Raw genomic sequence first — 27,526 nt, 5'->3', positions numbered from 1 at the left:
GCCGGATTGACGAAATACGTTTAGGAACCAGCTTAGCTACAAGACTCGTTAAAGTGTCTAATAAAGTACCTCGTTCGTTTCGACTAAAAAACAAATAACCCAACGCGAAAGGAAACATTGCGAAAGTCCGTATCTAAAATTGGAAGACGCTTTACCCTCGCTCCGTTTTAGTATTCCCGCCACCATAGGCAAACCAAGAGAGTAATTGTGATAAACGGAGTACAATGTGCACATGAGAATTGAAATAAAGAAACGAGTCGTCAAACCATAATTTTTGCAAGTGCGCTAAAGTGAAAAGAAAAACGATTGTGCATTTGAAAGAATGTTTAAAAAAGCACAACGCTGCACTCACTAATTTCTTGCGAGTTTATTAGTTTCAATGATCGGTAGTTGAGAAAATTATGACTTTATTTTTGTTTCACTTCAACTAATCAGCAGTATAATACTGCGCAATATGGATTAACGTATCGTGCTCTTTAAACAATTAATTTTTCTCAATGCGTGAATGAGTAAAAGAGAAAAATTAGTTATAGAAAATTTGCAGTTTCGGTATCTCGAAGTAGTCTTTAGGGGCTCTAAAATGATAAATGTGCTTTCTCCAATTATTTAATGTCCAAGATAACGTTTAGATCGATAGTAACGTCGTTATCTCTTGTCTTTCTTTTGCGTGCCTGTTTGTAATGAAGAAAACTTCGATCGGGCTAAATAACAGAGCATTTCGATTTTATTTCATACGAACGTCGAGTCGAAGAGGTAACAGCTATGCTGCGACTATTACTGCTACGATTATCATTATTAATATTATGCTTATTAAGAAAAAGAGTGTGAAGAGTGTAAAAGATATAATATTAAAAAAAAACTAACACCAAATAACAAACAATCGCAAATCTCTCAGCAACCGCAATCATTATCATCACTTCACGTCAGTTTCACTAAGAAAGAAACAAGAAAAAAAAACACAGTCAAAAAAGTACGTTAGGAGAAGAAGAACAGGCCGATCCCCGGAAGATCTTCGCTATGTACTTCATGGAAAGAAATTCGTAGGTACTCATACGTGTAGATTTCTGATACGTGTGCGTGTGCCGCTTTCTCTCTCACTCCCTTTCTCTCTCTCTTTCTCTCTCTCTCTCGCTCTCTTTCACCGATCGCTAATACATTTGCCCTTTTTTCTCTTTCTTTGTCTCTCTTTCGCGTTAATATGGGGTCCTTAGAATGGCCCTTGGCCGTCTCAAGGATCTCGGAAAGAGAACTCTCTGCCCGTCTCCTTACGCGCGCGCGTCAGGATGCTGAAACGTCATATATATGGTGTCTTTAAAAAAAAAGCTCGTAAAATTACTCGACCGTGCGACTCCGCTAAGCGAGTGGCTTCTTGGCTCTTAAACCTTGCATTACCGACTATTAATTGCCGTCGCATCCCCGATATTCCCGAGAAATTCTTGCGGATAATTGAACGATTCGTGTGCTCGCTGCAAGGATGGACTTGAAAAGATTTTATTCTCATCGACAATTCGCAAGGAATTCGAAAAATTTTTTCGGTTTCATATCGAACAGCAAATTTACATAATCGCTGCGCAAATGACGAGTTGTTTTGCAATTTAACTTGCCTACGTGATAACTGAACGAGCGCTCGAGAGAAACGAAAAATCGCGCGTGATTTCATTGACTTGCAGCGAATGAATTTGGTAGCCATTGATTGTAAACGATCACGAAAATTCCTGACTTTGGCTACTTTGATCTAGCTACAGTTACGACATATACTTTCTTAATATCCCTCGAAAAAGCACATAAATGTAGACTCACCCGTACTGTCCGGGAAGTACTGCTGGGTAACCAGCCCGGATGCCCGCAGCGAACGGGAATGCTGAAATCACAAATATAATCGGTGAATTTCAGTTTTCAATTACCAATTCTATATATTTCTACTTATTTCGTTTATTTCTATACATTTGTATTATTATCGTGTAATTGAAATATTCAATTATTCCTTTTCTAAGTGCTAGGAAATAATTTTCTTTTTGTCTATGCCTGAAATATCTATTTTTTACATCTCTTTTTCAAGGGAAATTTTGTTTGACATAATTGATCAAGCGTGGAGATAGCTTTTTAAGACGAGAAAGATTATTATTATCGCCAGTAGGTGATTAACAATAGGAAGAATTATTTGACGACTTAAACTGGCCAAGTAGTTTATGAAAAATATAATTCTTCCTATTGTTATCGTTTTAAGAACTGATCAAAATTAACTAAAAAAACTTTTCGACCAAAAGCGTATGATGATGTTAAAAGTATTCTCTATTTTAGCTTTTTGGATTTTATCACAAGAGTAAAAATAGGGACAAAATCACATGTTACATCGTAAACTTAATAATTCACGGCACATATGATCCTAGGAATTATATTATTTCACACAGTTGATAGAAAGAACTGTAAAAATAACTCGTATTTTTAGTCAGGAATCTGTGTCATGCGTTATATCTTCCAGCAATGTCATGTTTCATTCATCGGTATTATCAATATAGAACTAGTATCCTATCAAATCCTGCCAGATCGATATACGGTGTGAAATTATCATTATGAAAATAGCAGGCGTGATATCTCTCGAAGGGCTAATCAAACAAACGAAAATTCGCATGATTTATCGTAGACTAGAAATCTTTTGATGACTGAGTTGATGACTGAGTAAATCGTCCGGCTGTAAAGAAAACTCGGAATTGATTCGCAAATATTTGTACGTCTTTTGACATTGTTTTCTTTTTACATTACCGAAAAATTCTGATAACGACTGTTCCATAGTTGTTACGTCTTATACCATTTGACGGCGCAACGCCATCAAATAGAAATAAATACGTGTATAGAAACAGACACGTAGGTGCACGTGAAACGTGCGCACGAATCCACGTACTGATGCTTCAATGGCATGCTCGCTATCTGAGAGCTACATTATGGCGCGTAATAAACTTGAAATGGCCATGTAACCGAATATATCACGATTGCCGTCCTATCAAGAATACTACATGTTTCGTCCTTCCCGTTGTAACATGGCGCATATCACTTTTCTCAAGCTGATATATTTTATAGTATATTTTACAGTACAGTCATATTTTTAGAAATTCAATGTAATTGACAAAGTTTTATCTTTCTGCTTTTTTTTTAGAATCTTACGTATCAAAAGTAATCCTGATAATTAGAAAAGATAAATTTAGGAGATGGAATGAATAACTTTCTGTTTCTGTCTCGAATCAAAATACTTTTTGATAGAATTCTTGAAGCTCCAGAATAATCAAAAACTAGATATGTAAAAGATTTTCTAATCTTTAAAGCGAATAAACTCGAAACGTTTCTAAATTATAAATAGCCACGTTTGTTCCACTCTTGTTTTTATTAAATTTTTATGACTCTAACTTTTGTCGACACATATCAGAAACTTGAACTAGAGTTTTTTTTTTTTACAAAAGATGAGATGGATACGGATACGGAAAGTAATTTGTTATCAAAAGCAATTGTAAACAATCAAACGTATTCTGGCAGCTGAAACTTGACTTGAAAACGAGATTGCCACTCCGCGTTAAACTAGAGATAATTCTTGTATCAGAAAAAAAGAAAGCCAGACAAGACCGGTACTCGGGTTAACGCAAATTTAGACTTAGGTCTCGAAGCGCCAAGCTATGCTGGCTCAAAGCCACCAAGAAAGTTCGCGAGAATGACTCAGGGGACACTTTACTACTTGGCTGATCGTCATTCGCTCTTCCCGTTTCACATCTACGTTGTACAGTTTACTAGTATATAAAAATCAACGTTGTGTTTTTCGTATATTATTTGTTAGACGAAACTTCGAAGTGTGCCGCACCATTTTAAATGCTATACAATATTTTGTCTGTCGCAATTAACGTCGAAGATAAATTATCATCTTCAAAAGTTGGACGTGTATGATTACTAAATAATGCGACAGATTTCTTATCCTACGTGTCCAAGATGCGCGTATTGCTGCAACGAACGACGTTTCAGACCTGGCAACGTATCAACAGCGTAAAACTCGTGACTGCAACACGCAAATATCAAAAACACGGAATTCAAATGAGAAATACGATGTTGTTCCTAGACAGAAATGATGTGATCGCGATTTTTAACCCGCTAAAAACGCACGGGTAAGCCAGAAATTTAGACCTGGATAACTTAACGAAATTTCGAATACAACTAAACATTAAATGCGAAAGTCTTGTTGATCTTCGTGAACAATTCAATAGCAATTGAGACGACGTTAGGTCAGTTTTGCATAATTATCTCGATATAATTTAGAGGCCAGCCATTATTAGTGAAAAATAAATGAAGTTGAGGACTTGGTATAAATACTTTTCCAATCAAAATAATTCACTCATAATAACAATAGCTTATTACGCGTTCGTGTTTAAGAGTCTGTCTAGCAATCTCTACAATAAATTGATATTGTAGTATATTGAAAGACAAATTTTACATAACGAGGAATGATTAATTGGCAAACGCTCTTAGTCTCCCAAATAAAATGTACAGTAGAACATACTTACTCGTTTGCAAGTTACCCCTGGGCTTAGCCCCGAGAATGGCCAAATTTACGTTTGCCTTGCGACCGTCGATGATAGGGTTGGGATCTTTGCATGCCCTCTCCGCCGCAGGTCTATCTCCCATAATTACCTACGCACAGAGTAAATTCATCGTTCGATTAATCGAGAATGAGCTCGAATACGCATTTTTTTCTCAAGTATACAAAAAATGTTTTCAAAACTCTTTCACTCGAAAACTAAAGTTCTATAGAAAGTATCTCGACTTATCAAAAGCTTGTTGCTGAGTAAAGTATCTTTTAACAAATTAATAACAGTAGTAAAAAAATTTTTTTAATTAGCTATCCATGCATATTTAAATGGTTTAATATTTCGTTACGCCACTTATTAAAACACACAATTTAATTTTCTTGAACGAGCAAATTAAATAACGATAAAAATTAAAGATACCATATCTCAATGTTAATTTGTCCAGGAACAATATTAACAAAGTTATTTTTCATATTATCAAAGTAAGTTTTCATATTATCAGCCCACTATAAATGCACGCGAAAGAAACAGATACGAGGACGACGTAGACGATGCAAAAGAAAGAGCATTAGGGCATTATCTCGAGCGGAAAGGCTAACAATAAGTTTATGTGCATATGTAAAAACAGATTGAAAATTTATAGTCTCGTATAAAGTTATCATAGTCAACCCGGTTGACTATGCTGGCTGCTCGAGTATCGACTGGCCGGCGGGTATCTTTTTTTTGTCACGAATTCGACAAAAACTACAGCAGCTGCGAAACGGAGAACGAATTTATAGGACTTCAATTTATATCGAATATCACATTAAGTCGAATATATGCAAATCTATTAATACGTAATTACTTACGAAGCCATAGCCCCTGCTTTTGCCAGTTTGTCTGTCCGTAATGACGACCGCTTCCTCGATGTCTCCGTAAACGTTAAAGTGTTCCCTGAGACTCTTGTCGGTGGTATGATAGGGCAGGCCACCGACGAACAGCTTCGTCCATGTCGTGTCCTTTTGCTGCGGCGTAGTACCGGCGAGGGCCCCCAGTCCTTGCACCAACTCGTCGGGCGCCGGGGCACTCACAGTACCCACGGCGCCGACTGCGCCCACACCGAGACCCGCGGCACCCGGCATCAGCATCCTCCAAATTTTGGCGAGATCACCGCCAGACGGGACAACGACTTGCTCAATCTTGACACGTTCTTTGGTACCTCGGTCAACGTTAATAACGCCACAAGCCGTGCAGCATTTAGACACGGAACGTTTCCTACTCTGGAAACATAAAGAAATGTACGTTAAAGTCGAAAAAAAAATATATAAAGATGAAGAAAGGAGACGACAAGCTAAGAAATGTAAGCGTGTCTCTACTGTGATTTGATTTAGAGTAAATCGTAGACAAAATTGATATTTTAAACACGAATTGTTCGACAAAACTGGGATCGAGATTTCTTTGAGAGAAAGAACGTATGAAAGGCGAATTGAAGATACGTTTTACATGAAGAAAGAAGCAAAATTTTATTTAAAAAAATTTTCACACGATCTTGGAAATTTTATTTGTGGGTTCTTTGTCCGAAGGATTAATCTAAAGCTCTTAAATTCTTCGTTAACAAACTTATTTTTAACTTTATGTCTAAAATGTTGTCGTCTCGTAAAGCGTTTACGGCAGCAGTGGAAACTCGTTTTAAAGAGAACAAAATATTTTGAATGAAATCGACACGTATGTATTTTCGTCTCTACTTCAGATTTAAATACTACGCGAGAACGATGAGTGAAACCTGCATATAGCGCTTCTACTTTCCATCTCGCTTGAGTAAAATAGAGACACGACAGAATGGCAATCAATCTTTTCTTATTTCACAAAGAATAATATTGCGCTATTTTGCATTGAGAAAAAGCAACAAAGAAATTTATATTAATTGACAAAAATCTCACTCATTATTGAAATGCTCTCATTTCCGATGCACAGTGGATGTTTTAAATAAACAGAATAACCCTACGTGACATAGAGTAAAATAGAGACACAATAGAATAGCACTCAATCTTTTCTTATTTCACAAAGAATGATATTTCGCTATTTTGCATTGAGAGAAAACAACAAAGAAGTTTATAAACGCTCTCATTTCCGATGCACAGTGGATGCTTTAAACAGAACAACCGTACGTGACATAACGCGCAGAGTCTCTTTAAATTCGGTATAAATGATCGGACATCTCGCATTCATTTTAATGACGCTTGGTCTACATTGTGCTCTCAAAGTGGTATGTTTGTTACGGGAGGATTAATTTGTGTGTCGCGTTATTGTCTAATTCAGCCGCGTCCAATTAAGGGGGCCGCACGCGTGCGGTTTAGAAGCTCTGAAAAGATCCAATTCTCACCCTTACGAGGGTGAAAGAACCGTTGCACCGCGTCATGCAAGCTCGGTGCGTGTATACGTGTGCGAGTTTCGTGATAATTAGGTTTTAAGCGTGCAGCCAAGCCGACACGCGTACTTAGCGCGTACCATTATAATGATGTACATATTTTGATACGTACGTGTCAGCGTGCCTAGCACAATTGTAAACGAAGCGCGCTACTCACTTTTCTCTCGAGGAATTTTATTTCGCTGATTTATAAGTATACGCGGCTCGCTCGCGTTGGCTTGAGTGAAAGGGGAATCGTAATTGAGTGAAATGGATGCGGAAATTCTCTCGCACAAAAAAGAGATATTGCCCCTACTTAGGCGCCAAGCAGAACTTGAAAAAGCAATTACCGCAACAACGTGGGATTACACTAATTACGCTTAGGCGTCAAATATAATTAATAAGCGATTAATGTCTAATCAATTAATTTTTAGCGTTGAACCAATTCCTCCAGCACACACATTTCCCACAGAAATTACGGCGTAATAATGTGTACACAAAATGTATTTTGTCCGAGATATCGAAAGATAGAAACTTTGCTTCTATGGAATTATTTTACGCTGTGTTATTTTAGAACTTGGTTAAATAGCGAAATTTTGCTTTTAAAGATTCATAAAAGTAAAATCGTGTGCACGAGAGCAATATGTCCCAAAATAACTTTCCCTGCATAATAAATCATGTCATAACGTGGCTTCAGCGATAAAACAACGTATAAACATATTAAAATTATTAAAGTAGAGCTCGTGTTGTTACTCACGTGCTTGGCGCGTAACAAAAATTAAGTATTTATTCTTATTTTTAAAAATCCGAATACAAGATAATCAATAATCGACTCACAGCTTGAATTAAACATGTCACCGTCTTGTTTCGCTACGAGAAACACGTCGCAAAATTTATTGGCAACTTTTGCTGACCGGATTTATTAGTTTTATTTGTAGCGATGCACTCACGCGTACACTCTGGGGGAAAAAAGACAGTTGGCAACCCATTTTGGGGCCCACGAGTAGTAATCGAATTATTTGGATTGTTCGTAACTCGAATCTTTTACGACTTTTACTCCGCGTAACTAAAAATCGCAATTAGCTATTCTATCTATTATATCTTTTATATACAAGATTTTTAAGTAATACTAACCAATTCTCTCAATTAGTTCTGTCGAGATTCAGTAACGCAAAGATAATTTTCACTTAAGAGGCACAAACCGGGATGTTAAGTTGCTTAACTACAAAAAAAAGCGGTCAAAATTTTTCCCAGAGTAGTTACGAACAATCCAAATGATTCGATTACGAATTGCAGGCCCCAAAATGAGTTGCTGTCTTTCTTTTCCCAGAGCAGTGGGAATCACTGACGTCTTCCCACATGAATTTGTGCACATATCAACACATTTATGCATTTTCCATATACATACATGGTAAATGCACATGTGTTCTACCTGTGCCGAAATTCGTATGGGAAGGCAACGGTGATTTCTCACGTAAGAAATTAAATAACACAATGAAGGAAAAATATTCGGCGTCACAAACTGATAAAAAATACCTATATATTTGCAATGCAATGCTGCAGCACGGTACGCGGCTACATCTGCACTCGCCGCTTCCTATAGGTCGCGCAGCACGAGAGCCGAAGGGTGACGAAAACGAATCGTCTTCTAGCTTCATCCGACGCGTACATTACTCTCGTCCACCGTCCCTCTCTAGCACGCTCGAATCGATGACTCCATCGGACACAAAGGGAAGAGATAAAAGCTCCCTTTTGCGTAGAAACTGAACCCCTGCACCGGGGAAAATCCGATGGGTCGGCAAGACGGAGAAGAAGCGAGAGGGCTTTAGCCCCGACAAAGAGGGCCGTACGGACGGAGAAGAAAGGGCAAGGAGGAAGGACCATGACCTCCATCCAAGGCTCCCTCCCTCTCTCTCTTTCGCGTGCGCGCGCTCTTCTCTAAAGAAACCTGAAAAGAGAGCCAGTTTTGCTCCTCGCGTAGAGACCGAAACGGTCGAGGGAACCAGGTAGTAGAGCATTTTTCGTACGGCTCGTCTTTCGAGTTTCTGCAACGCGTTCAGCGCCGATAGAAGCGGGAGAAAGGGCCCTTTTTCCCCCGTCACGTCCCTTTTCCTCTCTCACTCGGCGTTTTCAACACACTCTCGCTTCTTCTTGCCCGAACATATTGTGCGCGCCGGGGCCCTACGGCGAGGGCAGAGGGGCCTCTGAGCGGCCGTAAACCCCGCTTACTCTCCTCGCCCATCCCTCCTTCTGCCCTTTTCTACCGGTACTTGGACAGAACGACCGTCGGTTCCCGGCCGAGATCCCCCAAAACGACGGCAGCTGCTGCAGAAAACCGGTGCAGCACGCCGTATAATCATATTGTTGTATTGCCATCGCCGCCCTCTCCTCCTTCACCATCTTTCGGCTCTGCCCTAGACGTCCTAGCTCACGTTGAATCCGTACGAAACGTTTTCGTGGAAAAGTAATTTTCTCGGCGCCCTACGATCTACCTGCGATTAGAAATACTTTCCGTGGCAACGTTTGTATTCCAAATATATCGCAGCGTAAAGGCATAGCTATGTCGACGAAATTCCAAATCTAGACTCGTAAATCATTACGAGCCAACCTAAAGTAATATACAGGGAGTAATGCGCCTTATAATTTGCAAGTTAACGATCGTAAATTCTTCTTTAACTACTGCTTGTACGAGAGGCGTAATTTCAAACAAGACTAGCTCCGTTTAACGAATCATAAGTCACACTTCGAAACCTCGGACATAATCGTGTGCAAAAAGAAAATGTCCCCCCTGGACACCATGCAATTTATCTTTTTCAAACATTTTCTCAGCGAGTAATTAAAAGCATAATGTAAAGTTGTTAAATCGGATGAACCATGTTTAATTCCACACTCTGGAATGTTAATATAACGTGACACCAGGTAGTTCGCGAAGCAAGAAGTGTTAATAGCAATAACGTAAAACGGAAGCGATTGAATTCTCAAGCGACAGTATTGAGTAATAATTTCTCTAAACCAAACAATAATAATTTCTCTAAACTAAACAATAAAACGGATAGATTCGACAAACCCCACCGCGGTAGACACCTCGTTAAAAGCTGGAAGCACAATGTCAACAGTTATCTCGCATTTGCCTACGTGAAACGTACTTTGATCTTCGACATCTCGCGTATAAAATATCAATCTCTCTTCACCGCAAGCACGAGCGACGTGAGAAAAATACTTTTCACTTGGTAATATTTTCGAGCTTTGTGGTCGTGCTGTGTGAAAGCGCGCCGTCGGCCAGTACTGGCGTCAGTGAAAGCAGTTCCAACCCTTCAGGTAATAAGAGGCACGGCTCGGGGAGGGTAGAAACAATGGCTGTACGCCGGCTGGCTCGTAAGCCGGTGGAGGCAGACGGCAATCGGAATACTCGGACGATCGCGAGACACGAGGATTTCGACCAATTTCCAGCTGTATTTACCGGCGAGGTGCACTGTTTCGCACGCGCAAAATAGGATCCGCCTCGAGGCGAGCGAGATCCGTGCCTCGCGCGACGAAAACTTGGCGGAATGTTTAAAGAGCGCGAATACTCGTTTGAGAAGCACTGGTTTTTTAATAGCTCACACGTGGACTGCGCGGACACCCCGCGGTGCACGAGAAGAATGTACTCCTCTCGGACGCGCCGCACTTAGGCGACAAGTTCCCATCGGGACGCGTAACATCGAGACGTCATTGTCTTTCGGTCGCGTCGAGCGTGCATTCGGCACTGGCCGATTGCCATGTGCTCCACGAAAGCGGCCGCGAAAATATCCTCTCGGCCAAAGTCGCAAAGGCCAGTCTTTCGAAAAACACGCGTGGCTTTCGTCAGGTTTCACGAAAAGGTGTCGGGTGTACGCGAGTTAATTGCAGAGGCGCGAGTGAAAAGCGCGTTAACCCAAAAACAAGCCCGCGAGTTTAAGGGGATGCTGGAGCGATTCGGCACTTTTGCACCTTTTGCACTCAAAACTGTCTATTTCGTGGAAACATTTGTGTAATATACAAATTGCTTGCGTGTACAGATCGAAAGCAGCTCCCGGCTAAATTAAAGAACAACATGGCATCACTGAAACTAAGTTTGTAAGTCTGATAAGAAAGAATAGCGAGCAACATACTACACGTGCTGTTCACTATTATTTCTTATTAGACTTATAAACTAAGTTTGAGTGATGCCATGTTGTTCTTTAATTTAGCCGGGAGCTGCTTTCGATCTGTACACGCAAGCCATTTGTATATTACACAAGTGTTTCCGTGAACTGACAGTTTCTAGGTTAGAAAGATGCAAAAGTGCAGAGTCACTCCAGCATCCCCTTAAACGTCATCACTGAGCATTCACCCACTAAATTATCGCAATTAAGAAGATATACGAGAGAAACAAAATTGTTTTTAATATCTAAAGAAAAATCTTTAATTGCTAGCAGTATATCTTACATAGCTTTCCCTCACTTGAATTTTAAAGCATATTCAGGATCAAAATAAAACTATCTTTAATCCCACTTGACACATATTTATGTAAATTTAATTAATTTTAAAGCGCGTGTCACCTGCCCAAGTTCTTGCGCACAAAAAATATATATATACGCTCCGCTGTAGCGTGTAGCTGTCAAATAAATTTCGAGACAATTTCTCTCTTTCGGGGACTAATTGGCGCGTGTCCACGTCTTCCTGCAAAACTTGCCGCGGCAAGTTTGTACGCGACGAAGCTTCGCCACGTAGGCGATAACGTCATTATCAAATTGTTTGCATCTCGTGCGGGAACACTTGTTGAAGCACGATTGACAATAAGCGTTGCACGTCTGCTGAAAGTTTATACGTCGACGATTCGCGGGCCGAAGGAGCGTTATGCGCTACTTGTCCGTCGATAGCGTGAAAATTGCGCGGCTGGTGTTTTTCTGTATCGGAGATACCAGCTGTAGAAAACACGTACGCTGTTAATCGCACGTTAGAACGTCTGGGAGAAAGAAACACCCTCGCTCGGTGCTGTTAGAGAGATCAGCAATTGTTACCTGTGCTCGCAATATCGGCGCATTATTATTATTACGTCATAGTACTTTTCATATAGTACAAATATGGTGAAATAATATGCCTCTATTTCATAATCGCTCCGTGATAGAAGTCTGCTTTTACGCATAAAATATGTACGCGTAGTTTGCACGTGTATAATTTTTATATCAATCCTCTTTAATTATTCTACGGTCAATGGAAGATTAACTTCCGACATTCGTGTCTTCGAGAAATTTGTTTCTAACAAAGGAAAGATAAAAGTTCAAGCGAGGGGTAAACACCGCCGAGAGCATTGGGCTGTACAGATTTGCGGCATTACGAGATAAATAAAACAAGATAAATAAGATAATAAGATTAAGTAATGCCCACTGGGCATTAGTGGCCATTGGTGTACGAGATTTTGGTCGGCGGTTTCCCCCTCGAGTTCAAGTAACCAGTGTTACTTCGATTTTCATTACTATTTCGAGAGCGAACAGGAATTTAACACGGGCGATGTAAAGTGGATTCTGTATCCAGCTTTTACGACGTTTCATAAAATTTACAAAACTTAGCGAACTTCCGAAGGAAACATCGAACATTAACATAACTCGACTTAGACCAGTCCCGTTACCTCTCAAGATAAGACGAGCAGAAAAATCGCAGCGAACTTTCGCGAGTAAATAACTTCCACGTTCTTATGCAAACTTGCCAAGTCTTCTTTCACGTGCTTTCCACGGGAAAGAAAAGCAGATGTGATTCTGTTTGAAATGCTTCCAGAGCATCGCCATGGTCGGCTTATTTTCAATTATCGACCTGCGCTCTGTAATTAAAGATATGCATTAATTGCCGTTCTAGTTCAAATCCGAAATTCAAGCCATTCGTTTTTTGTACGCGTACGATTTTAAAGACCGGTCGCGACGCTATTTTATTTCGCTATCTAAGTTGTTAAATAAACAGACATGCGCGGCGACGAATAAAGGAATATCCGCGCGGCGACCACGGGTGTCATTCCGAGCAGTTTTTCAAGCCAGACGCACTATCACCTGCGTCCGTTTCCAGACGGTACCAGCTCGGCAAAATTGTCGGGCACGACCGTCGGGGTTTATTAATAAACATCGGGGAACACGTGCCCGGTCGCCCTTTGTCGCGACGGCCAGGCCGTTGAACGGGGGTTGAGAGGGGACAGCTGAGAGAAGAAGCAGACCATTTGACGAACGCGCAAGATGGCCACGCGCCACCGCGCGGCTCCGCGGCCGGGATAAACAGAGTTTCCTGGGCGCACAAAATTCGCGCGCCGCGCAATTCCACGTACAGGCAAAATCGGGCACGGTGCAGGCACCCGAGGCTCTAGACGCCCGCCGTTTCGTGCCGGCTGATCGTATAGATCGCGCCGGGGGATCGCAGGGAAGCGCGCGCCAGTGCGCGTTCGCGAGGCGATGCATCCAATTTTATCGGTGCATCTCAATGTCGCGATATGCAGGAGGCGAGCGAGGCAGTGACAGCGTTTCCCTCATAGCTGGTTAAATGCTTCGTATCTTCCAAGGATAAAGCAGCCGCACGCAATAGGCTTGTTTTCCCCATTGCCGCACTGGTGAACTAGTGCAGTAAGCTCGGATGAGAAAAAATATATACTTGTCTTAGTCTAATTTATTGCGCCAGTTCGCCAGTGTAGCAACAGAAAACAAGCCTAACGGCTGCAGCCGTCGTTGGCACCGTTTAATTCATTTCGATGATTACTTTTATTTTGTTTGTCTCCGCGCGCGTTGTACTCTTTTCTGTTTATTGCCTCTCAATCTCAGCGATCTCTCGGTATTAAATCGCTAAACAGCTCGCGAAGTCTCGTGAAATTCAAATAAAGAACAATTTTACAGAGCATCTCCATCGATACGGAATAGAATTTAATTCGGACGAATGAAAACGTGGATTTATACGCACGGAGATTAAAAATCAATCTAGTATCGATCTCACATAATTTTACATTAATAATAAGTCCGCGATGCGAGAACGCGATACGCCTATAATGATAGCAATTAACTAGCGTTAATTAACACTAATGATAGCCATCAATGTTAATGAGCCGCGCGGTTCCAAAATTCATACAACGGACACGACGAGCAGCTTTGTACAGGACATGCATTAAATATGACGCGTGTTAACGCGCAAGACTGATGACTCTTTCTTTTTTTACGAGTTATCTTGTAGCCAAGTGTGCTATTTTCAAAAGAAATAACAGCGGACGGCACGCCGATCGAAAATAGACCGATCGAAGAGAGAAGTGGAATGTACGCCGCAGTTTAATCGCAATTGCCTCCTGAAGGCAATCGGGAGGGATCGATTCAGATTGGCGCACGCAGTTCTACGTTCAAATATTTCAGTTTCCGTCGCGACAATAACGCAAATGTAATCACCGGGCCGTCTGTTTCTCCATTTTATCAACGGTCAACGTTGAGAGATTCTCGCTCACTTACGTTTCTCTTTCTTCACGCACTGTGTACGGCCCGTCCGTTGCACTGCAGCCACCGCCGTGATAATCCCAATATGACGATACACAAACAGAATTACACACCAAGGTTAGGAGGGATCTTCCGCCCGTGTAGAATCCACGTGATCTGTACGAGGCATAAAATCACGATGCACTTCCGGAAAGACTGTTCGGTCTCGTTTAGGGGGCGAGGGGGGGGGGGGATACTCGCGAATACTCGCAGGCACCTTCTTTTTTTACGTCAGAAGAGGCTCGTACTCGGCCAGCGGGAGTCACCACGCGCTCGTGAACGGCGCTCGTCTCTTGCGATCGTGAGCGCGTGCGAAACGCAACCGACACCGACGAAGGCCCACGTGCGAATGCCGAGTCCTTCGTTTGAGTTGCCGCGGCTACTGCATGGCGCTTCAGCTCGCCAGTCTCCTCGCCAGTTGGCCCGCCGTCGGGCCTCTCGATTGGCCCAACGTCCGTTCCCACTCGCGCGTACGTGCGCACGCAGGCCGGCCCCATGCCCAGGAAAGACGAGCGCTGAAATTCAAAAAGCGGGTCCGATCGGCGTTTTCACGCGGTACTCGACGACGCGGGTTCCGCGCCGGTGAGATGCTTCTCGCGGGCACGGCAGGGTAATGACTTGTTGCCGGGTGATCGATTGTCCCGAGAAGCACGTGTGCGCGGCGGGGAGCCTGCATAAATCGCGGGCAAGTCGTCGATCTTTTCTCTTCTGGGGTGTTTGTGCTCTCAATGGATTTTCCACGGGGCTTCGCCGAAACGCGACGACGTAATTGTAGCTCATTTAAATACTTAGTCTTTCGCATCGATTGGAATTTTGACCCAAAACTTTCAACGATGTGTCCCATTGGACAAATATAGATGACAGACGTAAGACAAGCACGTGACTTTTATATAACAATTAGAATTATTACGTAAATATATGCATTATGTATGCGATATATTCTTACGAGAAGATAATGCAAACGAATACCATTTAAATCTACTTTCGTCATGAGGTCCCTTTCTAGAAATATATTTACGAAAGTAGTCCCTTATAATCTGCATCAAAAGTATATTTCAATAAACAAAAGCATATTTGTGTGGGATTCATTGTGGGAACAGTCGTTAAGAGAGTTTTATTAGACCGAAAAATAGAAGATACATTTTCTTTATTCCGCGAGAATTTCTCCTACGAAAGTGTATAACAAAGCGAAACGACTCTTAGGGATCTACGAGGCGAGGCGGTGGTCCGCGGAAGAGCATCAGCTGTTCGAATTATTATCGTTGCAGACGACGGCAGATGTTCGCTGGCCTGAAACGTTCTCCCCCGAAAGCTTTGAACGCGCTGATCCTTTTTCTTTCGAGCCGGTGAAAAACTCACGAGGAAAGCGCACCTTTCCGATGCCTTGCATGAACAAATGCAACGCATACAGAAAATAAATGCGTGTTATCTTGAATTATAGAATGCCAGGATATCCGGCATCCCGCATTGTATGATGATTCTTTTGAAATTCTATCGAGAATCTTAACGCCACGTTATAATACTTTTACCTGCAATTAAATACCGAGTACATAAATTAATACAGCGAAATGTTACATTGCATCGTACTTTCTACACAGAAATTATTTATTAGTTGACTTCGGGAAAATGTTATTTTATTATTGCACTTTCATTGGATTAGAATAATTAGAATGTTTTCTGCGAAAGCGATTTTTCCAAGTACAACTTCGTGCGTTGCTTCGCATTATTAACATACGTATACTAGTAATATTAATATCGTGAAAGAGGAAATCTCTCCTTCTTTATTGTATGAAAATACGACGTAAGTGTCTCGTATAGAAATGCTCGTTTATCATTAACGTTGAACTCGAGCAAATTTATTTCAGCCATTATCATAACGTTTCGAATAGAGGCCCAGCATGAATTTCGCTATACCGTCCTCCAGAGATAGTTTTATGTCTCATCAGAACCGAGTTACGATTACGTCCTTATGAAAATCAATGTGAGGTAGTCTCCAGGATGCTACTTATACACGTTATGCTAACAAATCGCAGTCGTAGATAATCGTAAGGAGTTTTATTGCACGGGGCTTCCGGGGGTAGGCAACCAGGCAGCGATAATTCGTAGCTGCCCAGCTACGTTTCTCTTTGATGCCAAGGATAGACGAAGCTCGGGAACATCGCATTGTTCGAAACCTGCCGTTACTTACGTGCGACGGAATATAGGATATCATCGTCCGTCGCGTCCGCGCTCGAAGGAGACCCCATAGGTTCATGGCACGCGCTGCCAGCTGCCCCACAGCTGTCTCTCCTCTGTCGTCCCCCATACACGAGGCCAGGGTTCTTACCCAACCGTGGTGCATTTACCACACCGAACGAGCCGTTTCGCTTCTGTGTGCACGACGCACGTGCGTACGACTCGGCAATATTTTATTAGCGTTGCACGTTGCGACGAGTGAAGCACCCTTTCGAGTCCTCCTAAGAAACGAATCTCGACAAGCACTTGATTCGGAGAGTCCGCCCAAATATTCCGAACAATTTCGCCAAATCGCCATCTCAATCGCACAGAAATTGCAGTCATTATTAATCGCTTTTATTAATCACCATTGCTAAACGTGCAGTTCAGTTACTTTTCAAATTTCTAATTTACTTTCATAAATGTCGTTATACTCTGGTCGACAATACAGTCTTTCAAATAAGTTATCCCGAGTCGAAATTTTGGCACTAGTTAACTTACACCTACATAGACCAGCAATAACCTACTTTAATGACATAATATTTTTTACTCCTCCCTTGATGAATCTTTAATTCCAAAAATTTACTTTGGCGCCTACTTAAAAGGACCTACTTTAATGCTAAATTGGCAAAAGTAGAAGTTTCCGACACTATCAGTTTTTAAGTAGGAGTAAATTTTGTACTTGCAGTTCGACCTCTTTTATTGTCTTAGGTCCTACTATATAATAAAATTAAAGGTTCAACATAGAGCCAAAATTTCGACTCGGGACGACTAGCAAATATATAATCTTTAGTATGAATAGTTGTTGCTATTCAAAAGAATCTAATATCTAATCTCGCAAATGACTCGAGTAAAGGACTTACTTAAAAGTTCAATAACTGCTTCTTCTCGTACGAAATACCTGTAGTGAATTGCGTACACATTGTCACTGGGAAGTGGGACTATGTATGGGGCTTTACATTTGCGGTTTCCCATCCGGCTCGACCGGCGCAGTCTCGCAGGAAATAGTCCTGGAGTATCCTAGAGGATACAGGGCTATTGGGTTTCGCGTGGAAAAAAAAACGAGATCGCCGACAGCAGAAAGTGGGTATGAGAAGAGGATACGAGGAGACGTAAGTGCTCGTACGAAAAATAAAAAGGACCGCGAAGGGGGGAAAGCGAAGTGCACACGCCAAGAACCGGAAATCCCAGGGCGTTCAACTCTGACCGGTATATATTTAGATTTAAAGAGACCCGATCTAGTCCGATTTCGTAGATTACACGTATGCACATAGCGCGATTAATCGGCAGTCTCGGTCTTGAACGTAAGACAAGGAATCTCATTCGTTCGTCCCGGCCAGAGTTATTCCCGTTTGAAAGTAAAATGTTTCGTGCGTTTGGTAGGTCATCATTTGGAAACTAGAAGTGACTGCAGTCTGAGACTTGGTCGCTGCGAAAGAAACTATTACAGACCATCGTGAAATCGCATCGTTAAAATTATCAGAATCGTGCTAGATTATTCGTGGCGCGTAGAAATGCGTAACGTAAAACAAGTAAAAGCGCTACGAAGTCCGCGAGGCGACAGGCGGATCTGTTCCAATCATTCCTACGGTAACTCGCTCGAGAAACGTCTCGCAGAGATGATCCTGAACGGAACTTGTTACGCGAGAGCCATGTGCTTCGAAACGGAATTATTTACAATACGTTTGAGAGAAATGGGCATTAAACCGGCCACGTGGCGTCGATAGCATCGCCGTTTTTAAAGAAAGCTCGACACTTCCGCGAAGGAAGCCGATCGTTTCCTATCTCGTGTTTATTGCACAATCGCGCACGCGATACCGACACGGCTCACCCACATAATCGCGCCGCGAACTCACGGAATCGGCGGGCGAGCGACGTGCCACTCCGCGTATCGTATACACGCGCGTCACGCCGAGAGTGTAACGATCGAGGGAAATTACTGTAATCGCGGCGTGTCAGAGTTTCGCGATTGACTCACCCGCCTGTAAAGCTCCCTCGTCTCTCGCACGCTCATCGGAACAGAGAGGCACGCGCGACTTGTTGAAACCGCGCCGCCTGAGCATGTTAAGAGCGAAAGCGCGACGACGACGATGTTTAAATACGGGTGTACGCTTTTACATATCGCATCCGCGCGCACTCCGCGCTTTTTCCGCGTCTTCCGCAACCTACATTTCTTTCCGGATGCGCGCGTTAATCCGCTTCCTTTTTATCCTATAATTGTAATCTTGACCAACGGTGTTATCTCGAGAATGAAGATAAACGTGCTCTTGCGTTCTTCTCGTTTTTAAACGCCACCTCGCTCATTGCCGCGAGCTGAATGTCGATGCGCGATTTAGATTACGAAAGTCCGCTGGCTGAAAAATTACGCGCGAAAACTGCAAAGTACCATCTTTAAAGACACAATACCAGCGGTTGGCGGCCTTCTCGAAATAGACGAGAAGCCCAGCCCTCCAAACTCGTCCGAAAATAAAACAGGTTTCTTCCTTGCGAGCGACGACGTCCAATTGGTCCGAGACTCCGACGGAACACTCATTTATTTATTATCCGACGTTTATTTCCGATGGCAGTTGTCGTCGTCGTTGTGCTACTCGCGCCGATCAGCGAAACTCGAATACCAGTAGTGGATCGTTTCATTGATTGGCTCGCGCAAAATCAATCCCCAACAACTGTGCAATCCCGTGAGCAATTGTTCAAACAAGCTGCACGTGTAGAAACTCGCATTACCCAGAGCACGAAATTCTTATAATGGACGTTCTCGTCAAGTATTACTTTTACACGTCGCAACTGCTTTCAATAAAGTTATCAATTACGGAGTCGATCACAGAATTAAATATCAGCGGTGCAGTGATTAAAAAAGTTGTGGATTGGTTCACAATTACCCGCAGGATTTTTTTTCTAGCAATAATCTGTATAATATGATTTGAATAAGAAGTTATACGCAATTGGGCTTCTAGCTACAGAAAATTAATAATTATTCATATAACCTTTCTATGATTTTTATTCGAATTTTTACGCATAATGTCCAAAGCATTTCTCATCCAATGTTTATGCATTTTCTCAAGGTTCTATTTCATTAGCTGTAGATTTTTCTTCTAGGCAATAATTAAATCTTTAGGAAATAAAGTTATGTAGAAGAAAGTCCCCTATTATGAGATAGGCTTTTAATATGAGATAGTGGAGTTTCTGCTCAATTAATAGGCGTCTTCTGTTGGTTCCACCGTGAATTTATTGTCCTTCGAGTGAAATCTGTTTAGCGGAAAATTGATTGTTGAATCGTGCAATCGTTGCAAAAAACGATTTTTGATTGAATTTGGACGTTGAAAACCTGCTATCTCATATTAGAATCCTATCTCATAACAGAGGACTTTTCTCTACTAATCAAGTACAATTATTGATAATATTATATGTTATAGAAAACGTAATTTACAAAAAATTGTACATATATTTCTTATAGTCCAATACACATTGTATCAAATCTGCTAAGGTAATAATTATATTTAAACTAGTAAGAATGCCATAAATCAAAATGCCTCTAGATAAAATAGACAAACAATATGTATATTTCAATAATTGACAGTACAGTATATATCTCTGTTATCTGTTAACAAATGTTGTAAACATTTCGTGAATAATCACCTTTTTCTAAATAGTACAACATTAGATGTCGTAAAATATAATATAAAGAGAAAACTTTCTAATAACTATCTTAACCCAGGTGACATTTTTTAATAAAAAAATGTCTAAATAGGGCATGCTCGCTAATGTATACAAAATCAAATTATACGCAGAAAGACTAAATTATAATAAAAATGTCTCGATTTTACGAAATATATCAGACGGTTCTAGAAATTTCCTTAATTTTAGTATATACGTGATTCGAAAATTAATTTAATGTGTATCATGCTAGATGCATTAAACACACAAACTTTTACATTAAATTAGTCCAAGATTTCTCCTCAGCATCGTAATTTATTTTATAGATTTAGATATCTTTATTTAAAAAGAAATTGCAAACATTTAAATTTTTGTAAGTTCACTAGATACAAACTACTTTACTATTTGACGGAATGTAATGAGCTTTGTGTAAGGAATGTGGCTTATGTTAGGGGTTTAAAACCATCGCCGATGTTCGGTGGCTGAGGATATCCCGAAGGATATAATCGGTTAGCGTCTACGCCTGTATGTTCGTTTGTCTGATCGGGCGAGAACGACGCGGAAAAGGGTGGATTATATTCCGAATAAACATTATATTTATTGTCGTGATAAAAATTAGTGGATTGTTCATACGGTACGTTATAGCTGACCTGGTTGTACGGTGGCGTTGTTGTGAGATCCACGTGGTGTATATTCTGTGGATACCCACCGTAATATCCCGAAAAGTGCGGATACTCCGTATGACCGCCATAATGATAATAATGATGATGATGATGCGTTGTATTTGTATTGTTAGACGGACTTGTGTTGTTAGGTGGACTTGTCGTAGTTGCGTTATCTGGTGCAGTCTGATTACCGTCGTTAAAATCGAAGAATAGTCGCGAATCGGTATTCGCTTGGAGATATTCTCGATCCATTTCTTTGCTGTGTTTCCGTTGGCTCTCTTTGCACCCGCGTACCTGAAATAATAGTATAAATTAACGTGTAACGCGTTGCCGCGAACCGTCACAAAACGATCGTCACAAAGTTATTACGTATTTTCATGCGTGTGACATAATATACGAATAAACGATATTAAATTGATAAAAATATTATTGTCGGTTACTATTAGAATATTATGGAAATTAGTAGAGGGGAAGTCTCCTAGTATGAGATAGGCTCCTAACACGAGTTAGTCGAGTTTCTACCGAATTGATAGGCACCGCCTGTTGGTTTTATCACAAATTTATTTATGGAGTGAAATCTGTTTAGTAGAAAATTGACTGACCGTGTAATCGTTGTGAAAAACGATTTGTGATTGAATTTGGACGTTGAAAAACCTGCTGTCTCACAATAGAGGGCTTTTCTCTACCTTTTATCGAAAGCACATTGTGCGCGCCCCAATACAGAAGCGAGATAAGGTGAAAAAATATTTTTGTTGCGACGAGATTAGCGACTACAGACACGCGTGACTTTGTGCAAGATACCGCTCCGTTTAAGAGCCGATACTTGAACGCGCGCGTTATCTGGACACGTACACATTGCTGGTCCAAATAAAATTACGGGCACACACATCTAGTCATTCACGCGTGGAAGCTACGAAGGAGTAACGATAGGCACGATGAAGCCTTAATCATTTGTCATGCGAACACCTGTCGTACAACTATGTTATTATTCGAGCACATACGCGATAAGAGGACCTGTTCTCGCACGAATAGATGCAATACAAAACGCACCCGTCGCGCTTATCGGGTCATCTCGCAAGTAGCTCGAAAACTTTAAGCTCGCTTTAAGATTTCGATTAGAGATTGGGAGCTCCTTCGATTAGACAAGATACGTTATTAGGCGAGCAATAATTTACGTACGTGGCATAAATATATTACCGTAGACCAATACTTTCGCGCAATTAATCGGTCGCACGACTAATCGATGTTGGAGTTTTTGAGAAAGCTCGGTACCGGGTTGCCGAGTGAGATGCGCATCGAGATAAAACGTCGCGTGGCTTTCCGCTCTGATTTCTATTTGCTCACCGGCGGCGCGAGCCGAGATCTATTACATCCTTACCTTCTCTTCCGCGTTTCGATCGGCTTCGGCTCGCAATCTTATGCGATCATCAGCCTCGTTGGACTTGTCCGCGTCCGTATAGTCTTCGTTGTTTCCCGCGAGATCGCTCGGCCGGTTGTCGAACAGGTTTATCACTTGGGGCGTTTGATCGTTCTGCGACGCCTGGGATTTCGCGGCGTCGATCATCGGCGCGAACCCGAAGGGGTAGAAGAACGGATACGGTAGCAGGGGGGCGTACGGATATTGACTGTAATAGGCGGCGAAGTATGGTGAGGTTTTGGAGGAGCCTAGGTTTATGCTGAACGCATGCGGCGCCTTAGCGATACTCTTCACGGTGGAGGATGCCGAGGTGGCTAATCTGCCGAAGCTGAGGCCAGTTAGGAAGGCTAGACTGTTGAGAAATCGCCCTCTCCTCTTGTCAACCTCGCTGTTCGCGTCGTTCGACTTTCTCGACTCCTCTAGTTTCGGTTTGTGTCTCGACAGACTGAGATTCTTCCAAAAGCCCCCCCTCTCGATCGTCGCATTACTGCTGTTGCTTTTCTCGAGGAGCGCGGTGTCTTCGGGTTTGGCAACTTCAGTCGAAAGTGTGTCACAATATACTTCTGCAACAAAAAGAATCGTTGGAATCGCGGGGATGAATCGGACGACGCGGCCCACGGGACCAACATCGTAATATCGTTCGAATGTCGAATAGTCGTCTACCACTACAATATACGGCGAAGGCTGTTAAAACAATGATGAGGGAACCCATCGTTACCGCGTCGTGATCGGAACGAAAATGAGGTGACACCGCGTAGGCCCTCCGATGAAGTTAAAAAGCTGCGGGTCGCCCCCATGTGTTCGGTGCTGCGAGAAAGTGTGTTTGGCAGATATAAGTACGATAATTGCGTCGATCTAAGCTTCCTCTCTAACTGTGGCAATTACGCTTCGCATTGAAAATGTGGGCTATCGATGCAGGATACCCGAGATTATTTCATTGTACTCGGCTGCTTTCAAAACTTTCATATTCGGAGAGATCTTATGTCTGTCTGGAGTATGCAAATGCTTCGTTGTAACATTGGAACAGCCGTTTCTTTTTAATTAGACAAGTTAACGCGATAATATATTATCTAATCAAGAAGCTTACCGTGTTGAGTACTTCAAAATTTAGTTCTCTCTGTAACTGTATCTCAACTGTATCTCAACATTTTTTAAAAACACATTGTACGATCAATCTAATTTCTAGATGTATTAATCGAGTCATAGTTTTGTTGATAGTGAGACACTGAGAATTTCTTTCTTTACTTATTTTTACAGTTACTTTCAATAGGCCCGCATCATTTTACATGTTGCGCTCTTCGCTTGAACTTCCACTTTCTTTCGTGTTTCTAATGTTTATAGTAATAGCAAACGTATTAAGCAACCCTTGATTTGCTCCATCTTTTTCTATGTTCCCCTCGGTCTCTTCTCAGATAATAATGTAGAAAAAGATGGAGATTCGACTAACTTCTGGTTAACAGTTAACCAGAAAATGAAAAACCGGGTCTAACTGATATCACGTCGGTACGAATATTAACGCTTAACGAGAATTCAAATAGAGCGCCAATTCTCTTGGACACGCACGCCATCTTCGCGTTGATTCCGCCATGAACTGCGTTTCATAGTGTCGATCTCGAGACGGAACGGAACGGTTTCCTAGATATAAGATGACGGAACAGAAGGAAATTGATTCGAGTACGAATAAGCCCGATTTGCCATTCGCAGCTCCGGAGAAACAGGAGGCCCGTGCGTTTCTGCGCGAACGTTTTCTGCGTGTAATTACCGGCATCATCGGTAAGAAAGTCCCAACGTTTAATCTGTCACGTCGTTCAATCAAATGTGCTCGAAAGTTCTAGATTCCCGCCGGTAAAATGAAAAAGATATTGAAATAATTTTAGTATCCTTCTCTCTTAAAGTCATCGCGTTGCGCCGATCGAAGCAAAATCCATTTAATATTTTGCACAATGCTTCGTGATAACGTTCCAACTATTGCCACTTGTTGAGAAAATATTTGTGTGACGGAAATGTAAAAAAGAAACAAGAAGTGTCACCTTAATGACATTAACGTTTATTCTTGTCGATGTAAATGATTATTTAGCATCTGTCGTGTGACCAATGAATATTCAAATATTATAGGTAAACCAACAGAATTTCATTTGCACGAAAACACACGTGTGTCGGGCGAATTCAAGGGTTGTGACGTAGAATGTTCCAAGATTTTTGTAAAAAACTTGGAGACACCGATGGGAACGGTACCAGGAGCCATTCTTCGAAGCAGCGACATAATTTATTTAGACGTAGACGTTAATGTCGATCAATGATAAACAGAAAACTGAGATGGAGGAGGTGGATGACGAGCAATGCGAGATGCCAACCGTGTTGTAAAAAGAAATTTATTTTTTAAATGTATTTTATAATAATATGAAACATAATTATATCTATATTTGGTAACCTAAGATCGACGCATGTTTAACATTGTGTTTATTTCTGAAATAATGCGCCTCAGGTGGTCAATTATTTCCTTAATGTGCCTATTCTTCAATACCACTTGCTGAAAAGGAAAGTAGATGCCGTTTTTTGTTTTAATCGAGATTTAACATAGCAATTATACATTAGATTGTGCACAATTTCATTCGCCTCACCTCCATAATTTCCTTCCTCTCCTCGCAGGTGAGTCTGTAGGCTTCCGAAGTCTTCTTCTCGTCAGATTTCATATCCCATTCCTCCTTCAACGGAATTAAACTCTCTATATGCGTATACTCCATTCCCTGCAGTTGGCAGTTCTCATTACATTTTTCGTATATCAGTCTCAGGCGTTTGAACATTGCTTTGACCATTTCCAAATGATCGTAGACCTTTTTCTTCTTCTCGTTCGCCAGGCTCGCTCCTTGTGCAGTACCTACATTCACAAATTACGCATATACAACGTATACATTTAGTATTCTAATAATATTCCAATTATCTTGATGAGGAAAATAAACCATTGGGTGGTTGAAGGAGTTTGAGAGTTTGGAAGAGCTCCATGGTACGACTGACGATTTCCTGTACGGCCTCTTGTCCGAATCTACATAAAGTTATGGTGTTTATGTCTTTATTCTGCTGTTGTCGGGGCGGTAGCTGTGCGGATGGTACTGGAGTCTGCGGTGTCGTGGCCTGATTATTGGCTTGATTATTCTGTTGGACCATCGCGGCTTGCTGCTGCTGCAGCTGTAATTGTTGCTGCTGCATCTGCTGCATTTGTTGCTGCATCGCCATGGTCTGCTGCTGTTGTTGCTGTTGCGCCAACACTTGTTGGGGATTGGGCATTCCCATGGCATTAGATCCAACATTACCAACTCCCATGCCAAATTGTTGGGAGGTCACCATATCTGAAATAATAATTTCTCTAATGTGTCTCTAGACTCGAATGCCAAAATTTTATCCAGCTATTTTCACAAACGTTAGAGCCTGCTCGCAACTATTGATCTCCGTAGATGCCAATCTTTTAAATAATTAATTTCCTTTGCTAGCTTTTAAATATTTTTTTTAACTAATTACAACTTAATAGAAATAACTTCTTATTTCTACAATAATCAATGAAAGCTGGTATACTTAGTAACCGCTCGAAGAAGCCACTTACGTTCCGAGTTATTTGAAAATATTAAATCGCTTAAAACTTGCTCGAAGACATTGAATCGAAGCGCATAAGATTCTAAGTTTGAGGATGAAGCCCGCAATATTCCAGTGAAACTCTTTAATTTTTAATACAGCATTGAGATGGCCAGTATTCATAGTCTGACCTTATATTCAAGACTGTCAAGATCGTCTTTGGATACTCCGTAGCCAATGAAATGTCCCGTACAGTATCTTGAGACAAATTGAAGACGGTCTTGAATATAAGATCCGACTATAAATACCGAAGACAGCATTGTCGATTGAACGTAGATCTAAATGGACATTCGTTTCACACCATTTACATAAATGATACGCAGTGCACTTGGCGTACATAATTGTACGCGTATCGACATGTAAGTGAAAACATAAACGGAAAGAAATCTTTGATACTCACTGCCCTGTTGTGGCCCCATCAAACCAGGAACGATTTGTCCGCCACCAAACTGTGTGCGCATAGTCGATTGCTGGACATTGGAGAACCCAGATAGGAAGTGATGCTGCTGCCCAGCCATGTGTGTCGTCTTATTTTGAAATACTTTGTTACTTGCTTAATATATCCGCTAGAACAGAAATCGCCGCTTACCGAGTCAATTAATCGTCACTTTGAGGTTAGCCACGTTGCGCGCGCCCGCGGAACGTCATTTTTCATCCGCGGACGTTATTTCCCGTCAAGAGACACTCGCGATTGATTTTACAATTTCATACTACGATTTGTTTTCGGTGAAAAATAGGAGAGAGAGCCTCTCAATGTTGTTCAACCGATTGTCGTTGACTGTCGTGTTCTTGAACGTGTACTGTCGTTAGATTACCTGTTTACTTATGTCGCTAATCCGTCAACGCGATATCACGTTATTTACGAGAGAATCATGTGGAAGTCTCTTTCCTCGATACACGCGTGCAAATAGCCGACAAGCATACGCGTCTCCTCGTCACGTGAGGAAATTGTTGGATACATCGCTCGCGAGTCAGTGCACTCGCGCTACGCGGGCAATGCAGTTGTTTTTGTCGTTACACTCGTATGCACTTTCTACCGTTTCCCTTTGCAGGCGGCAAACGTTTCGACAGTACGACGTAAACTGCGATAAGCAACGTCTTATACATATGTATGTGTTTATAAATGATAATACGTCGATACTTCATCGACGCGACGCGACGTGTCGTGCAACACTACCCGCTGCTGATAAAGTAGAATCTGCGTTCTGTCAATTCCAATTAACCTGAACTGGCTGCACTAGTTCAGAATTTACCTTTCTCCTTCTAATGTGGAGGGAAAAAGTTCAGAAAACTCAACTAGTGCAGCCCATAAAAAACAGACCCTTAGAAACTATCAGTTCACGGAAACATTCGTGTAATATACAAATTACATGGCTTACGTGTATAGATAACGAAAGCAGCTGTTCCGGCTAAATGAAAGAACAATGTGGCATCACTGAAACTAAGTTTGTAAGTCTAATAAAAAATAATGGTGAGCAACACACATACTACATGTACTGTATGTGTGT

General features: G+C 41.6%; 4 protein-coding genes across 6 annotated transcripts in view; 1 reads left to right on the top strand and 3 right to left on the bottom strand.

Moving 5' to 3' along the window:
• Positions 1–14,796, bottom strand: part of LOC105569964 (RNA-binding protein 24-like) — a 30,043-nt gene extending 15,247 nt beyond the window's left edge. For both annotated transcript variants that reach the window (XM_012026843.1, XM_012026844.1), the window contains exons 1-4: positions 14,418–14,796; positions 5,414–5,824; positions 4,542–4,668; positions 1,801–1,861 (exon numbers count right to left, since the gene is read on the bottom strand). In XM_012026843.1, coding sequence (XP_011882233.1) covers positions 1,801–1,861; positions 4,542–4,668; positions 5,414–5,692 — 467 coding nt within the window. In that variant the 5' untranslated portion in view covers positions 5,693–5,824; positions 14,418–14,796. The remainder of the gene's footprint in view (positions 1–1,800; positions 1,862–4,541; positions 4,669–5,413; positions 5,825–14,417) is intronic.
• A 5,269-nt stretch (positions 14,797–20,065) lies between these two features.
• LOC105570104 lies at positions 20,066–23,188 on the bottom strand. The gene is made up of 3 exons (XM_012027068.1): positions 23,110–23,188; positions 22,353–23,056; positions 20,066–21,268 (listed from the first exon to the last, which is right to left on the bottom strand). The coding sequence occupies exons 1-3, from the start codon at positions 23,186–23,188 to the stop codon at positions 20,753–20,755; spliced, it is 1,299 nt and encodes a 432-aa protein (XP_011882458.1). The 3' UTR covers positions 20,066–20,752.
• A 646-nt stretch (positions 23,189–23,834) lies between these two features.
• On the top strand, positions 23,835–24,704 carry LOC105569963 (gem-associated protein 7-like). Its single transcript, XM_012026842.1, has 2 exons — positions 23,835–24,164; positions 24,507–24,704. Exons 1-2 carry the CDS (start codon positions 24,038–24,040, stop codon positions 24,689–24,691), a joined length of 312 nt encoding a protein of 103 aa, XP_011882232.1. The 5' UTR covers positions 23,835–24,037; the 3' UTR covers positions 24,692–24,704.
• Positions 24,705–24,733: 29 nt separating this feature from the next.
• LOC105569962 (mediator of RNA polymerase II transcription subunit 30) lies at positions 24,734–27,148 on the bottom strand. Of its 2 annotated transcripts, none has more exons than XM_012026840.1 (5): positions 26,834–27,148; positions 26,419–26,584; positions 25,352–25,738; positions 25,013–25,269; positions 24,734–24,921 (listed from the first exon to the last, which is right to left on the bottom strand). In XM_012026840.1, exons 2-5 carry the CDS (start codon positions 26,534–26,536, stop codon positions 24,823–24,825), a joined length of 861 nt encoding a protein of 286 aa, XP_011882230.1. In that variant the 5' UTR covers positions 26,537–26,584; positions 26,834–27,148; the 3' UTR covers positions 24,734–24,822. The 2 variants fall into 2 exon arrangements, with proteins under 2 accessions (XP_011882230.1, XP_011882231.1); XM_012026841.1 differs by lacking the exon at positions 26,834–27,148 and adding an exon at positions 26,730–26,825.
• Positions 27,149–27,526: the final 378 nt, after the last annotated feature.

Source organism: Vollenhovia emeryi, unplaced genomic scaffold (assembly GCF_000949405.1).
Source record: "Vollenhovia emeryi isolate VEMERY1.0 unplaced genomic scaffold, V.emery_V1.0 DF939122.1, whole genome shotgun sequence".
NCBI lineage: Eukaryota > Metazoa > Arthropoda > Insecta > Hymenoptera > Formicidae > Vollenhovia > Vollenhovia emeryi.
Note: the sequence above shows the minus strand (reverse complement) of the source record. Positions and strands in the feature narration are given on the sequence as shown.

Bases quoted from the DNA above. Each gene is read 5' to 3' on its own strand.
- LOC105570104 (XM_012027068.1), bottom strand. From the start codon at position 23,188: ATGGGGGCGACCCGCAGCTTTTTAACTTCATCGGAGGGCCTACGCGGT. The intron at 23,057-23,109 runs GTAACGATGGGT...CGTATATTGTAG, and splicing joins TTCGTTCCGATCACGACGCG to TGGTAGACGACTATTCGACA. The intron at 21,269-22,352 runs GTAAGGATGTAA...CTATTATTTCAG, and splicing joins ATCGAAACGCGGAAGAGAAG to GTACGCGGGTGCAAAGAGAG.
- LOC105569962 (XM_012026840.1), bottom strand. From the start codon at position 26,536: ATGGCTGGGCAGCAGCATCACTTCCTATCTGGGTTCTCCAATGTCCAG. The intron at 25,739-26,418 runs GTGAGTATCAAA...TTATTATTTCAG, and splicing joins GATGGGGCCACAACAGGGCA to ATATGGTGACCTCCCAACAA. The intron at 25,270-25,351 runs GTTTATTTTCCT...TTGTGAATGTAG, and splicing joins ACTCCTTCAACCACCCAATG to GTACTGCACAAGGAGCGAGC.
- LOC105569963 (XM_012026842.1), top strand. From the start codon at position 24,038: ATGACGGAACAGAAGGAAATTGATTCGAGTACGAATAAGCCCGATTTG. The intron at 24,165-24,506 runs GTAAGAAAGTCC...CAAATATTATAG, and splicing joins TGTAATTACCGGCATCATCG to GTAAACCAACAGAATTTCAT.